Source organism: Cloeon dipterum, chromosome 2 (genome assembly GCF_949628265.1).
Source record: "Cloeon dipterum chromosome 2, ieCloDipt1.1, whole genome shotgun sequence".
Lineage (NCBI taxonomy): Eukaryota > Metazoa > Arthropoda > Insecta > Ephemeroptera > Baetidae > Cloeon > Cloeon dipterum.
The window spans coordinates 31,003,458-31,019,370 of record NC_088787.1 but is presented as its reverse complement, the minus strand read 5'-3'; the positions used below and the strand labels follow the sequence as shown (position 1 = coordinate 31,019,370).

At 43.0% G+C, this 15,913-nt stretch overlaps 1 protein-coding gene and 2 long non-coding RNA genes across 3 annotated transcripts in view; 2 read left to right on the top strand and 1 right to left on the bottom strand.

Annotated features, from left to right (window-relative positions):
* The window catches only part of LOC135936069 (growth/differentiation factor 8-like), a 39,002-nt gene extending 32,754 nt beyond the window's left edge, over positions 1-6,248 (top strand). Inside the window, exons 2-3 of the mRNA XM_065478751.1 lie at positions 3,419-3,801; positions 4,046-6,248. Of these exons, the coding sequence (XP_065334823.1) occupies positions 3,419-3,801; positions 4,046-4,426 (764 nt within the window). The 3' untranslated portion in view covers positions 4,427-6,248. The remainder of the gene's footprint in view (positions 1-3,418; positions 3,802-4,045) is intronic.
* A 4,399-nt stretch (positions 6,249-10,647) lies between these two features.
* Positions 10,648-12,248, top strand: LOC135936739 (uncharacterized). Its single transcript, XR_010574376.1, has 6 exons — positions 10,648-10,754; positions 10,892-10,997; positions 11,124-11,224; positions 11,278-11,458; positions 11,513-11,683; positions 12,085-12,248. It is a non-coding gene; the product is annotated as an uncharacterized LOC135936739 (long non-coding RNA).
* LOC135936740 (uncharacterized) lies at positions 10,819-11,357 on the bottom strand. The gene is made up of 3 exons (XR_010574377.1): positions 11,223-11,357; positions 11,085-11,160; positions 10,819-10,974 (listed from the first exon to the last, which is right to left on the bottom strand). It is a non-coding gene; the product is annotated as an uncharacterized LOC135936740 (long non-coding RNA).
* Positions 12,249-15,913: the final 3,665 nt, after the last annotated feature.

Below are 15,913 nucleotides of genomic sequence, written 5' to 3'. Positions count from 1 at the left end.
GAACCCTTGAACTTAATTTGATTTAAATCCTGGATAAGAATTCTGTTGCGTACCTTTTGCTTATTTAAGGTTAGAATTTAAATAAATAAGCTGGCATTCCTTACTTTTCAACCAAATTTTTGATCAATGGCATTTGGCCATTAGATGCTTATTTGCCAACCGAGCATGACAGCTGATTTATCTCTGAAAATCATGTGCTATGATACCGAATGCTTGCATAATTTTTGCGTTACTTGAAATTGCTCAAACATCATTTAAGTTGAAACAACTAAATACTTAGGAGTAATTATCGATCAAAATTTCACATGGAAACCACACATTTTTATGTTTCAAAAAAATTACGTAAGCTGACTGATATGTGAACTAAATATTTTAAAATCAAATATGCCTTAAAATGTAAAGACGACTTATGTATTTCTCGTTAGCTCATTGTTATTTGAGTTATGGTATTACTTCCTGGGGCACTGTAAACTTGACGAGCTTAAAGAATCTGCAATAAGGAGAGAATTTTGTATAAAATGTGCTCTTACATACATATGTGTGCTGTTGGCGATTATTTTAAATTCTGGAATGATTGATAAAATTTGTTATTCTTGTTTGTTAAATGTTAAATATTTTGATGGCAATTTTGATATTGAGTTAATGCATAATTACAGTACAAGACTGATATAATTAAATCCTGTTATTGAGCCCATGATGGATAGTGATTTGTTTCTAAAGATGAACACTTGGATGTTCGCGCGCTGGCGCCATTTTCGCTTTTGTTGGGTAACTCCTCTCAATAAAATTCAGTAATGACCAACCAAGCTAAGCCTGCGTTTATGTTAGTTGGTGTTCCCTGAGTTAGATGAATCCAGAAGGGTCGTGGACCCTTTGCTGATGGCTGGCGAGGACGCCGTAAACCCTTGCGCTTTACGGAAGGAGGGCAAGAAGTTAACAGAAAGTAAATATTTTTATCGAACAACAAATTTTGTGCTACCAAGACTGTGGAACAAACTGCCGCGCGAAGTGAAACACCATAGACTTAAAAATGAAGTGAAGAAGAAAGTGAAAGATTGGTTGATATTGTGTGACTAATTTTATGTAATATTTTTATGCACACTGTATTTTTGTAAAAGACAAAACGACAAAACTACCATGCTCATTTTTTTTGTTAAAATGCTGTTGATATAGCAGCTGAACGAGAACCGGCCGATAATTCATTCTGAATTCACCAATTGCATAAACCCTTAGTGTTCGAAGCTGCCAACAGATGGCGCCACCGTAGACTTTCGCTTTTAAGGCACTTCCGCTGCGATTTCTGACTCTATCTAGCTACTGTGCATTCTTCAATTAATATGCTTTTTTTGACGTGCTGAAAACCAAAATCGATTCAGCCAATCGCCGTAAAATCATGAAAAACTACTTTTTGAAATAAAAAATCTTTTCCAACGTTTCTACGGCGAATGGCTGAACCAATTTTGGTTTTCAGCACGTCAAAAAAAGCAAATAATTGAAGAATGCAAAATAGCTACATTGAGTCTGAAATCGCAGCGGAAATGCCTTAAAACCGCTTAAAACAATTTTTTTTAGAAAGTCTGTGGTTGCGCCATCTGTTGGCGGCTTCGAACACTAAGGGTTTATGCAACTGGTCAATTGGCTGGACTTGTAAAAATTTCTAAATAAATTTAAACTTAAAAAAAATTCTGCTCTGTGATTGGTTGATCTTGGTTGCTAGTAAGGGGGGAAGGATCGCCAATTGGCTCCATTGGCGGGAACAATAAAAACAGTAACCTTTTCAATTATTAGATGTGATTTTGTACACGGAATTTAGAGTCTGCGCTTACTCCTGAAATTTCCTGGATGCGTTTTTATTTCATTTATTTTAATATGATATGCTCCAAAATTTTTCCTAAAAAACGCGCGTCTAGGGGATTTTGCGCTCAGCGTTACTATCTGGCGCGGCTTGAGGAGCCAGCGACCAGATCTAGCCTGGTCTGTTTTGGGCAGCGGGAACTCTCTCGTGGGAGTTTCCGCGATTAAACTGAATTCAAACTCCTTCGGCTGGTCATCGGCACCCAGAGCCGGGCACTCGCCTTGGTCGATCTCGCGGTCGACAGGCGGTGTCCTCGAACTCCGTCACTGTCAGACGGACAGTGCTCAAATACGGACATTTACGTTATTTAAATGAATTGCTTTAAGTCAACTAACTTTCCTTCTGGTGATCTCAAACAATATTATACAACTCCTTTTATCATTTGAGCACTTGAGTATTTATTATCAGAAACGACGACCGCCGCTTGCGACGGCCTAGCTTACAATGACCTCCTCCCCGCTCGCTAGCGCACAGAGGGGTCGCGTTATTCAAATGGTGATAGATGGGGAAAAGGTGGCTCCTACAATCAGCTTCTGCTAATACTTTGAATAAATTGCCTCTCCGGCCATCTGTTTTTGGTTTTTCCACCAACCCATTTAATTTTTGATCAAGATTAGTTGTCGGTCGTGGTTCGTGGTGAACGAGCTCGCAAAATAATGTGAAGACGGTGGTGCTCGTGTGTTTTAAAGTCAAGGAGAAAGGAAAGCTAATATGCGGATGTTGAAATGTTGCATTTTTCAATCAGATTATTTCCCTAAAATCGTTATAAATCGATTTGGATTTTCCAGGAAAATACGACCCTATTTAAAAATCCCCTTCTAGTGGGCACCGCTCACAGTGAATCATGATTTTTCGAAATAAAAAATGCAAAATCGATTAAAACCAATTGATCTCTAAAGAATTATTTTTGCACTAAGACACAAATTAAAGTATATTATATGAAATTTTTAAATGCAAATCGCGAATGCGAATTATTTTTGCACATCCTAATTACTCAGTTTCAATTTAATTGGCTCTCAAAAGTTTAATTTTTATAAGAGGTGTGTGACATCGTACTAATTTAAAGAAATATTTGGAATAACCTTTTCTAAAAATTGACAATGTTGATTTTTGTTGAAACAGACTAAACAGACGTACATTAGCATTTTTTTGTGATCGAGAAGCAAAGTAAATTAAGTTACAATGCCATCATTACTTTGAGAATCAGCAAACCTCATATTTGAGTCATGGCTGCAAATGAAAGACCAACGTCCAAATTAAAATTCGGTGCAATATTGAAGCTGCTGACATACATGTGTGCATGAGCAGACATAACCTTTCTCTCTCTCTCTCTCTCTCTCTCTCTCTCTCTCTCTCTCTCTCTCTCTCTCTCTCTCTCTCTCTCTCTCTCACTCTCTTCTGAAGTGCAGACGACTTTTATGAAGCGGCAAGGTTGTGCGAAGGTCAAGGACACCTAATGATGTTTGACCTCTGACCGACTGGTGCGCTCTAAATGTCTAGTGAATCTTTTCTGATGCATCGGCGGAAAAATTAAATGACGCATTTTTTTCATTTGTTGCGCAGGAAAGCTTCGGCACAGCGGTATCCCTGAGGTTTACATCTACCACTTCCAGCCGTCGAAAGTATTCATGCGCAAGATGGTGGAGAACGCATCACTCTTCATGTACTTGCCCAAAGTGGACGGAAAGATCCGGCTGGTCATCTTCAAGGTTGTAGGCAACGAGAGTGAGCACCAGTCGCTGTCCATACAGAAGGACGCCGGCACCATGCTGGAACCACACACGAACGACAAGTGGGTGGTGCTGAACGTGCGGCGGCTGGTGCAGGAGTGGTTCGACAAGCCCGAGAGTAACCTTGGCATCGTCATCAAGGTCGAGGACGAGAGGGGGAAAGAATACACCAGGACCTACGCCAGCATCCCCGACAAGAACACTGGACAACCACTGGTAAGTCACTAGTTTAGTCAATATTAGTCGCTCTTAGACGGTAAATTGATGAAGATTTTAAGCTCAGAAAAATATCAAACGTCTAAAATTTGCAGCCCAATTTATGAGGCTTCACAAGTGATTCTTTATCATTTAGTTAATCAGATACAGTTAAAAAATTATCGCTATCTATTTCTCTTTTAATTTGTTTTTCCTTTTTTTACACTTTTTCATCCAATAATGGAATGCATGAATGTGTTTTCAGGATCCTTTCATCGAATTTAGCATTGCGGACAGCTATAGCCGGAGCAAGAGGGAGACCGTCGGCTTCGACTGCGATGAGTCGTCGTCGCAAAAGAAGTGCTGCCGTTACCCGCTGGTAGTGGACTTCAGTGAGTTTGGTTGGGACTTCATTATCGCGCCCAAGAGGTTCAACACCTTCTACTGCTCTGGAGAATGTGTTCCCTTTTTCCTGGAGGAAAACTTGCACACGCAAGTCATGCACCGCGCAGACACCGGCGGAAAATACGTTCCGTGCTGCGCGGCCCGAAAACTATCTTCTATGACTCTGATCTACTACGACGGTAACATTGTTTATGTGAGCACTCTGCCCAATATGAGAGTTGAATATTGTGGTTGCTTCTAGAGAAAATTATATATTTCTGTGAGAGTGACAGCGACTTTTGTATTTTCCGCGCGAATCGACAAAAATCGGAGGTAATAATTGGAATTTGTACTGGGCTATAATACGAGATTCCCCCTCTTTATATGCGAGTTGTGTGTCGGTTTATTATACTTTTTTTCGTCCTCTTGGATATATTTGAAATTCGCCAACGTTGGCCATGCACAACGCGCACGCTTTCGCCCCGCAATTTTGGCGAAAGTGTGCTGTTTCTGGGGGTAAAATGCTAAGTTTGGTGGCCTCCATTGGCAATTGTTGAACTCTTTGATGCCATCGTTAAATGAGACCTCTCAGTTCAATAAAAAATTGCTCAAATTTGTTCCTTCGCAAAAATCTGACGCTTCTCTTCTGAGGGAGGTGACGCATTTTCTCAAAAAAATAAACAAACAATTAAAAGTATAAGCTGTTGGTTTGCATCGGGTTTTGGCACCAAGTGTTCCCCAATTGGCCCAAAGTTACATATAATAACTGCTTTGCCACCAGGGGCCACCGATCGCAGGCATAGAAAAATAATCGGTCAGGGGTCGAAGAGACGCGCGCCTGACACCAAATCATATCTCATTCAAACAGATCTCTTTCTCCCTTTTTGCGTGTCCCCCTGAGAGAATTGGAATGCAAATTAAAGCAGCACTAGAACATCATTTTTGGCAGTGCCGATCGATTTCCGATACGGCCGAATTATTCCGACACGACATGCCGAAAGTCGAGGGAAACTTGGTGACTTTGGTTCTGCAATTAGCCACAAGAACCAACCAGAGAAGGGAATTATTCCCTGATTGGCTATTAGATCGAGACAGCAGCGCCACAATGACAAGTCTGGCTGCTGGCTTGACGCATGTCACTTTACTCGCTTATTTTGACGCTGCTGTCTGGATTTAAGAGTCAATAAGAGAACCACTCCCTTCCCTGCTTGGTCGTTGGCGTTCTTGCTGCTACTTTAAACACAGAGACATACGCGAACTGTCGTATTTTTGCTGTAATGGAAACATATATAAAATTGTGGAGAGTCAAAAAGGTTTATGTATTTGAAGCACATGGTATGATATTATATGCGTAGGAACTTTAACTCTCTTCCTTTCCTCGCCACCTTTCCCTTTCGTTTGCAGCCAGGAAAGAGCTGTGTTCCTGGTAATATAATAGTAAAAAGCCGCGATCGGCAGGAGTGGGGGTAGTTTTTCCCCTGCCACTACCACTGTCGCTGCAGGTTGTCTCTGTTCCCTTCAGATGTGCTACCACACTTTCCAGACTCTTTATCATTCTCTCTCTCTCTCTCTCTCTCTCTCTCTCTCTCTCTCTCTCTCTCTCTCTCTCTTTCTGTTTTAGAATAAATAGCAATCCTATTGTCATATTAGTACTAATAATATTAAAATGTAACGTGTACGGTACGGATATGAAATGGGACTTTCCGCGAGCTCTTCTTGTCAATGACGGACTGCCGTGTCGAACAGTTTGGAAAAACAATTAAAAGCTTGACGCGCAACCGGTCTTCTCATCCCTCATCTTGCACTCAAAAATGATATTAACTCATCAGTGGATCATAAATTTAAGATATTGGAGGGTGAGTGTTTAGGGAAGGCTGGTGAAAAGAACAAATTCCGAGCTTTTGATCAAACCATTTGATCAAATCACTTTGATCTTGTTGGCGTATGCGATGATGTTTGTTTCTCGATTACTGTGGATATTGTACGGATTCCCGAAACCTGCCCTTCAAACTGTGTATTAATTTAGTTCAGATGAAAAAGTGTACAAAGATTTTAATGGTTTACTTAATAAAGGGGACATAAAATTTTGGATTTTTAATTGTAACAATGCTATTGTCTAAACTTTTTTCTAATTTTCCTCGCGTCGTACTAAATATTTGATGTTAACATAATAATAAAAATAATACTACTTCTGAGGATATGATTTATTAAAAGTAATTAACAATAGAGACTGCACGGCTTACAATGTCCATCCCTCGATTGAATATCAAGCCAAAAAGCCAATCAAGTCGTTTCGAAAACACAACAACTTTCAAAGTAAATGTGATATCTCCTCAAAAAATTATCATTATAGTTTGTAATTTAGGATGACAGCAAACTGTAATAATAATTGATGCTGCCGAGAAGAGATATTGCATCCAATAACAAAATTTTCTCCTTATTGCAAAAAGGAACTCACTCGATCGGGAACAAATTTAATTTTAAGACCAAGTGAGAAAGGAGCCGCCAGCTAACTAACTTGATAAACTGCGATGACAAAATAATACTTTTACGACTGTACAAAAACGTTTGCTACTCCGCCACCGTACTAACAAACGAGTTATTTGACAATTTAAATCTCGGAACATAATATTTTTGTGTTATCAAATAGTTGTGTACCACTTTCTTTTATATCTCGCCCTCTGTAAGTAACTAATAGTTCATTTTTCAAATGTAGTTGACTTTGTTCATTTTTCTATCTCTCTAATGTATATAAATATATTCGTGAAAAATACAAAAAGCTCTTTCTTTCATTGTAAAATAAAACTGTATATCGATTGATTCCCCTGTATGCGTCGTGTTGTGCCGACTGCTCGGGTATCGCGGAGCTCGGTCCACGCGCATACGGGGTTCTGGGGGGTCGGTGTCTAGGGGGGAGGGTTGACCTCACTTGGGATTCTTCGCTCGCGGCACAAATAGCTAGCTTACTAAAATATCTAACCTTGACTTAAAGCGCTACTGAAATTCTAGAAAAAATACTATCTAGTCCTGGTTTAAATATTCAGAAGGGAAACGAGCAGGGTTTGGCAAAGCAAGGAAACTGATTTATTGGCAAACTAATTTAATTACAAAGTGAAAGAGACTCTACGTTAAGGGGTAGGAAAACCTCCCAAAAGAACAAGTGGCTTTAATCTACTGAATTTAATTGACTTTCCAACTACTGAGAGATATTACTAAGATTGGAACTAGTGTGTTCACCGACGGCGGCCAACTGGTGGGCGCCCAAGTCAGGCGGCGGCCTCATCACAGAGAAGCCATGCCCTGAACTTGGTGACAACGCAACCCACGCAGGCCGCACCGACTGGCACAACAGTTTCCCAATTTCCAAGCCAGTCGCGGAACTCGCGGGCGAGAAGCGGGCTTAAAACTGGGACAAAACGCGACAAAGTCACGTCCAGAACGCCGCGTTTAGTCTCAGCCCCGCAAGTTCCACGCAATCTGACGCAATCAGCCGCCAGAAACAGAAACTTAGTCAATCCGCTATCATCCACGCTATATCTCGCTTAAATCGGTGAGTTGCGCCTGCCCTACTCACCGTACAGCGATTTCTCTCACAAAACAAAGGAAAATTTACAAAGAAAAACCACGCCAAGTCTCACTACTTGCGTGCTCTGTCCCGCGCTATTCTCGCTTCACGACTCGCAAAATCCCACTAAATCCCGCTAACCTTTATCTCGCCTACGCCGGTCAGGGTTCCTGTACCTACACAGGTCGCCAGGACCGCCCTGAACGCTCACAAAACGCGCTGGACCGACGCCACGCCGTGTGCTCCTTGCACACGCGTTCGCTCGCTTCCAGACTCTCTTCCAGACTGCTACTGTTGTCTAGCGCGCAGCTCTCTGATTGGTCGCGAGCGCTAGGCTCGCCTATGGCACTCAAAATGCCAACTGAACTTTCGACTCGGGCGGGCGGGAACAAGGGGCATCACGGCCACAGTGTCTCAGGATTGTGTTCAATTTCAACGCCACACAATCTAATATACGTTGCGTAAACGCGAGACGTATTAAAAATTGAACGCTTGTCACGTTTATTACAACGCAAAAACTGAACCAAAATTGTGGATTAAATCTAAAATAGAATTGTGTCATCATCAATGAACAATAGAATTTTAAGGGTAATTAGTCGTTCGTCTGCCTTCTGAGTTTAAAATACACCCATGTAAGGACCCTTGAAGTTATCAACACACGCACCATTCAGCAGATATTACAGGTAAAAAGAATTATTTGGAAGGACCTAAATCAAGTGACACCCCCCTTGGCAAGTGGTCTTCAGATTTTGATAAAATTCGGTGGAGATGTTGCCCTAGGGGACCTAAGTTGAACCCTTAAATTTTAGGTGAAAATTCCAAAAATTGCCCATTTTACGGGAGATCAAAATTTGAGATTTTTGAAAAAGGTGATGTTTTCGGCGATTTGTAACTTTGACTCTGTTTGTGGTAAACACAAAAATTTGGTATCCAAAATAATCTACGTTTAATGCCAAACAACTTCCCCACGACGGCCAACTTCTTAGGTCAAAGTTCAAGGTCACTAAATTGGGGTCAAATTTTTCATAAAAATCCCACATACCCTAGTACATAAAATTTTGAAAATTCAAAATAGCCAAAATGTGCTTCATATTTATGGTAACAACATATAAAAAATTGGCGAGACTTATTTTTTTCTTTTTCGAGATATTTTGAATTGAGTGTTAAAAACCGGTGTTTTCCGGGTCTTCTGATCGCAAATAAAAACATGTTTTCCGCTTAATCTCAGCTTCTATGGGTCCGATTTAGAAAAACCGCACACCATTTGATACGTAATGACCTCCCCTAGGTAATGCAAGGGATCATAAGGGTGCCCTTAACCACCCCCTGGAAATTCGAAAAAATTATTTTTTCATATATTTACTCTCTAACTTGATTAATTAAGCAAAATATTGATCAAACATGTTTTAAAATAATTAACATAAAATATTTTCATTTACTTTGTAGAAATAACTTCAAAAAAGTAAAATTACTAATAATAAAATAATTTAAGTTTATTTTAAATATATAATTATTTTGGGTTTTTGTTTATTCAAAATGGCTGATTTTTTATTTTTTTTAAAGAATCTTAAAACATATTTTATATTCTAGAGTGTTCTTTTATTATTATAAATAAATGCAACCATTAATATTTGTTAAACCATAAGCATTTGGTGAAAATTGTGTGTTCAACAAATTATTGGTATTGGTTGCATTTGTTTATATTTATAAAGAAACATTGTAAAATATAAAATATATTTTAAAATTCTTTAAAAAAATAAAAAAACCAGCCATTATGTCCTTGTCATGCATCCTTGCAGAATTGCATTTGTTTTCACCGGTATTTTGCTCTCCACTGACTATTTTTTAACTGTTTTAGCAACTCAATTTTTACCAAAATCTTGCGTATGAAATGAACTGTTGTTATTTCCTCCTAGGAATTAATATATAAAATTAGAGTTCGAAGTAGTCAAAATTTTCATGCAGATACTTCCTGTTGAATTTTCTTTTGCTGCCTCAATTTCTCAATAGATTTATCTCGGACAATGCTTCTAGTCACATGAGCAATTAATTAGAAAAATATTGAAAACTTTAGAGCAAACATGGCCTGTAAGAACTTGTAAAAATTGAAAAAAGTTGTTACCACTTCACTGCAAAATTTTAATTTGAATGTTTTGGAACCTATTGTCCTTGACTTTAAAAAAATATTAATGACTTATGAGCACTGACACGAAAAAGGGCGGTCAGAAATTGATGAGGGACGTGTGTCATGTGCTAATGGCCTGAAATTTATTTTATACAGAGCCGTCATTATTGTTTCCCATTTTTGTCACTGTCAATGCGACCTATCAGGCCGAACGATTCGACAAAGTCAAAAGTGGCACACCAATTAAAATGAATTTTTGCATTTTAATAATAATTGTCAGTTCTAGCTTTGTTATTAACGAATTTTGAAAAATTTTAAATGCAAAAATAATTTTAATTGGTGTGCCACTTTTGACTTTGTCGAATCGTTTGGTCTGACGGGCCGCATTGACAGTGACAAAAATGTGAAATAATAATGGCGGCTCTGTATAATATAAAGTTCAGGCCATTAGCATATGAATCACGTCCCTCATTAATTTCTGGCCACCCTTTTTCGTGCCAGTGCACATAAGTCATTAATATTTTTTTAAAGTCAAGGACAAAAGGTTCCAAAACATCCAAATTAAAATTATGCAGTGAAGTGGATCTTCTCTCTCTCGTGGATCTCGCGCCACTCGCTGGAAAAAGTGGAGCGGAGGGAGGCAACAGAAAGACTATAACCAATAGCCGGCCGGCAGGAAAGGCGTTAGAAGGTGCGAGCTGGGGCGTATAGAAACGAGCTGGCTCGAAGCTATGGCGAGTACTTATTCAACCAATAGCCTCACCGTAGTGTTAGCTCCTTTGCTCACACCGCGGTTGCCTATTGCGTCGATTCGTTCAGCTGGCTAGAGAATAACAACTGCAGAAGGTCTCTTTTGGGTCTTTAGAAAGACGATATTTCGGATGATTCGTGGTCTGAGAGGTGAGTAGCTGGCGGTAGAGCCGCACTAAAACCAATAATTCCGCTGTTAGCCGTTGGGCGATTTTATTCGTTCGGTCTGTCTGACAAGGTCGTGATTTCTCGTCGTGCTAATGTCTGTGTGTTTGTGTGTGTTACAGCAACAGTGTGATTCTACTGGTTGCCGTTCTCATCTGCTGGTGATAGCGGCCGCGCATCTGCTACTTGGGCCAAGGGTGTTATCCTATAACAGACCGAAGAAATGAGGTGAGTGACGAATTCATTGTGCCTTCAGATAGTGAGTCTATTAGGGATCAGCCGGGTACCAGGCTGGTCGTAAATAGAGTCTCTTACCTGATTCAGGTGCCCTAATCTTTTCTCTCTGCTTTCTAGGTCGTAGGCTACGTCAAGGGTCGGTCCTCGAGCACTCCTGCGAACAAATAAACACGGGTGATCAAGCCGTTCTAAAATGCCGGGGAGGTTAACACTCACAGGTAAGGACTGACGTAGATGTGTTCCCTCCTCACTGAAGCTAGTTTCTTCCTAGGGCTGCCTGCCACAGTCGGTCGCCTTAACGGTCGCTCGGTCTGCAGGGAGCCACGCCGAAGGAAGACTTCTCAACAGATCCCCTGTGAAAAGAGAGCGGAGAATCAATACGAGAGGCCCAGCACTACTCGTAGCGGTCGCACCTAGTGTGGATAGGAGATCTGGCGTAGCCTGGCGATCAGGTAAGTGTCCTATGCCAAGTGATCCGTCTAGTGAAGGTCCAATGTCCTTGCTAGGTGGGCAGCTACCTCTCGGAGGAGATGACAGCTCGTTCTGCCCGGAGTGAAGCGCTGCTGGCCTTTTTATACCCTTCGTTGATCTCCGCCCCTCATGCATCGTGCAGTCGCCCTGGCAGGGAGAAGTGGAGGGTGGACTCCTGCTGCAGTGGCGACCTTCTCCTTAATCAGGTGAGAACCTGAGTGGGCGGAGGGGCGAAGGCGGGGAAGTCTCGGCTGGCAGCCATGTGATCACGTGCCTCCCCAGCCAGACCAAACTAGCAAACCCGCCCTCCGACTGGTGCGGTGAATTTATTCTGGTTCTTTTGTCAGATTTAAGTGCCATTATTCTTAAATAATTACGTTACTCTACTATTACTACTTTTAAACTGGATGGGCTCGGATAATTTATCAGTGGATAAATTTCTATCTCACTTGGGGAATAAATGTGCATTAAGTTCTAGTAATAAATAATTTAAATGGACTAAATAATAAAAGGGTAGAAATAAAATACAACTCAAATTAAATCACAAGGGCACTGCATTTTAAGGACTTCATTAATGCCATCCAGCTAAATAAAATCAATTTTGCAGGTCTGGAAGATCTGGAAGTTCAGCGCCTTGGTCGTCCCTAAGCATCCTCGTCGTTACCGGCAGCTCGTCGTGGAACTGGATTATTTAAATTAAAAAATTTGTCACCAGACTTGCCCCGGACCAAATGCCCCTCCAAGTTTTTTAATAAAATTATTCCACTGTGACAGGACTTGTGTATTTATTGGCTTTTTCAACAAAATCACATTCCTTTAGCAGCTCCTTAATAGCGAGGCGTCTCATGGCCGTATGGGTATCTTCTGTGGCGTCCCCCTCCTGTCTGGCCTGCTCCACCTGACCGAGGGTCTTCCCTGCCACTTCTTGGATCCAACCTTTCGGCGATAAGGGATGCGATGTCCGCGAGGGTGAAACGTTGATTGTCTCTTTCACCCTAAAAGCATGCCCGCAGTCTCCGTATTTCCGCGGTCAAGGCCCTGAGATCTTCTGATGAGGGCATCTGGCTCAAGCTATCGAGGATACGGGGAAGAGTCCGTGCTCCCCAGCCGTGTTCGGCGCTCTCGGATGACGACGATGACGACGATGGGGATGGGATCGGTGAAAGGAAGAGGTCCTGTATTGGCCTTGGCGTCCTCAAGAGTGGCTCGGGTCGGCTGCAGGTTCAGACCCCGTTCGTCACCTGCACCTCCAACACAGCAGGTGGGGCAGGAGGTGGTTTCCTCATTGACAGCCTCAAATCAGGCAGCGCTGATGGGGCTATCTCGCCCTGCTGATACCCTTCATCTGCCCTTGGGATGGCTGGGATTATTGGGGCTGCGGCGGTGCCTGACTTCCTACCACCTGGTTTCACTGGGGCGGTCTTCACTCTTTTCACCGCTGGGTTGACTTCGTCTGCAGGCTCGGTTATTCGTACCTTCTTCTGCTGCTTTTCTGCGGATAATTTATAATGTATCTTGTTGATTACCCATGCTAGTTCTGGTGAATTCTTACTTGCTGCGGCTTCTTGTTTTGCTAGGGCGTTCTGCAGCTCCTTTTCCTTCTTGGCTGTCATCCCAGCCAGTCGCTTTTCCGCGTTCCTTGCTGCGGAGAGCTAGTGTTGCTCGGCGATGGCGGCTGCAGCTTTTGCTTCCTTGGCTCGTAATTCCAAATTCATCCGTAGCAAATTTGCGGATTCCACTTGTTTCTCTAATTCGGCGGGCGTTGGGTCGTGCAATTCATCGACTGGCAGGTCCCCTGTCCCTGGGTGCAGCACAAGGACCGCGCTGTCCTCCGACACCGGGCTGTTGCTTTTGAGGGATCCCTTCGCTTCCATGATTTTGACAGTAATGCGGCTTCTCCTGTCGGCTGAGTATCCCAAATATGGTAAGAATGCGCTGCTTGGATGGAATTCCTTTTATTCTTCCTCAGTTGCTCCGTCGGCCTCGTGTGGCGAGAGGGGCCGGCGGGGTTCTTCTTCGAGCGGCACAGCAGAGTAGGGCTGTGTATTGTGGGCTGCATACTAGCGCTGCGCCGTTTATTCTGTTCCTTTTTATATTGCGGTTTTTTAAACTTGGATTATGTGTATCTATGTGAATAATAAAATAATTGTCGGCGGTATTCGCCCTGTCTTGAGTATAATATAAATTAAGCGGTGACTCAATGGCCTTCTTGTCCTCATGTTACTAAATCCTCAGTTTAAAAGAAATTCTTCTTCTTTGGGGTTGGAACCTCGCAGTAAACCTAGTTGCCGCTCGCCGTGCGCAAACGCCTTTTTCCCTTTCAACAGACATTGCCTTAGACTCTCTAACCACGACGTTGGGACTTGGTCCAAATTAAAATAAATTCAGACGTCCTTCAGGGCTGGTTGCGGTGGCGTCGGCCAAACGTCCACTTCCGTGTTTTCCCGTGGCTTTAACGCTCCCTTGCATTTATTGCATAGCATGTAGTCAAAGTCTGAAACGGATGAGTCGTCGCAATGGAAGCAGCGCACGCTCTCCTGTACCTCAGAGACTGTTAAATCCTGCAGTGGTTCACACGCCGCGACTTCAATTTGCTGCCTGTGACGACCCTTGACCTTGAGCTCTGTTGCTGAGGAATTTACAAACATGACTGGGATGCGCCCCATTTCATCTACTGAGCAGATAGCTGAGGGAGGTGGCGGGCCCTCGCCTAGGTTAAGCCCCTACATGAAGCACCGTCCCTGGTTCGCTATTGGTTTGTACAGGGATACAGGGACTAGCATTGTTGAGTTTGCTGCCATTTTGCATTTCCCAAAAGACCTGTGTGGCTGAATTTGTATTGGTGGCCCTTTTTCTTCGTAAAACTCGATTTTGCTAAGTGCTGCTAGCGTGACTACATTGACTTCCTTATTTTTCCCTAGGTCGATACTCTTGTCCTGGAGTGGCACCCTTTGCGAAAGCTGGTTGTAACCAAGAGGCAATTCGCCCCAAGGAAATTGAAGAACCTTTCTGGACGTAATTAAGTTAGCCTGGTGCTCGCACATGAAATCGCTGCCGATTAAGCTTTCAAAGGTAACTCCCTCCACGTCTACCACTACGAAGGTATGATAAAAGCCTTTTTTTCCCCAGTCAATAAACACATCTATACTTGACCAACAACCTTCATAGGTGCGCCATATTAGCAGTGCCAACTTTGTGCTGAAAAGGGACGATGGCAGCGCGTAGTTCTTGCACTAAGGCCAGAGACATGAGGCTGACCATGGCGCCTGAGTCGACCAGGAATGTGACATCCTCTCCTAAGACACGTCCAACCACAACAAACCCCGGAGTAGGCGTAACAATATATGCAGATGCCTGAATAATATCCTTGTGAATTATACGTATAGCCCGCAGCCTGTTCTTGTTTGTCGCTTTTATTGTTGAGTTGTTAACAGGGGGGGAGAGAGGTGTATTTTACTCCCCCCTTTTCCCGTTTTTTGCCTCTGTCTCTGGGCACTCAAAAGGGTGGTGCCCTTTGCCCATGCACTTCGCACAAACTAGCATGGGGCACTCATTTAACCAATGACCAGTTTCGCGGCAGAGAAAACACACCGTTTCACCCGCGCTCCTTCTTCCAGGTGACCTTGATCGACTTCTTGCCGGCGTTGGTGTAGGTGGCCTTGAGGACAACCCAGAAGTGACGTCCTCGATCTTGACCTTTGACTTCTGGTGATTGTCTTTGGAAGTGTCAAAGCGAATCGCCTTCTGCTGGCTTGGCTGCTGCCGCGTGAACGTCGCCTGCCCAGCCCCACGAGATGACCATGGCGAAATTGCTCGCTGACCCCCAGGCTGGTGGAAGCTGCCGCCTCCCTGGTTGGCGCTGTTTGACGCCTGAGGCTGCTGCTGACCCAACCACGGTGCTCCAGGCCAGCCATAAGCTGGTAAGAAAGGCGGGTAACACCAGGGCATTGGAAACCCTCCCCACGCCGCCGCCTGCGGTGGTAAGAAGGGGAACGCCCCACCTGGCGGCCCATAGCCACCTCTCCACCCCCAATTAGGAAGAGCTAGGGGGGTTGTTGCCCCGGTTGAAAATGCTGCGGGAGTGGCTGGATATGTTGGGGTGAGGGTTGCGGCTGCTACTGCTCGTCGGCCGCATTCCCCTGTTGAGGATTCTCCACTGGCATGTTAAACACCTGACACCAGAATGTTGCGAAAAGGAAGAATAAAATTTCAAGACTGACTCAAATCCCAAAAATGTTCCCAAGAATTCTATATCAGCACTCTCCCTTTACGAGTGGGTCCTCCGAGCCAGGAAATCCTCAATAAATTCCTCGACACAAATTCGTATTGGAAATAACAAAGATAATTAATATGCAGACCAATCAAGTTCTAAATAACCTTTAATTAACATAGATTAGAGCACACAGAAAAAAATAGATGGGACTCGGAGATTCGCC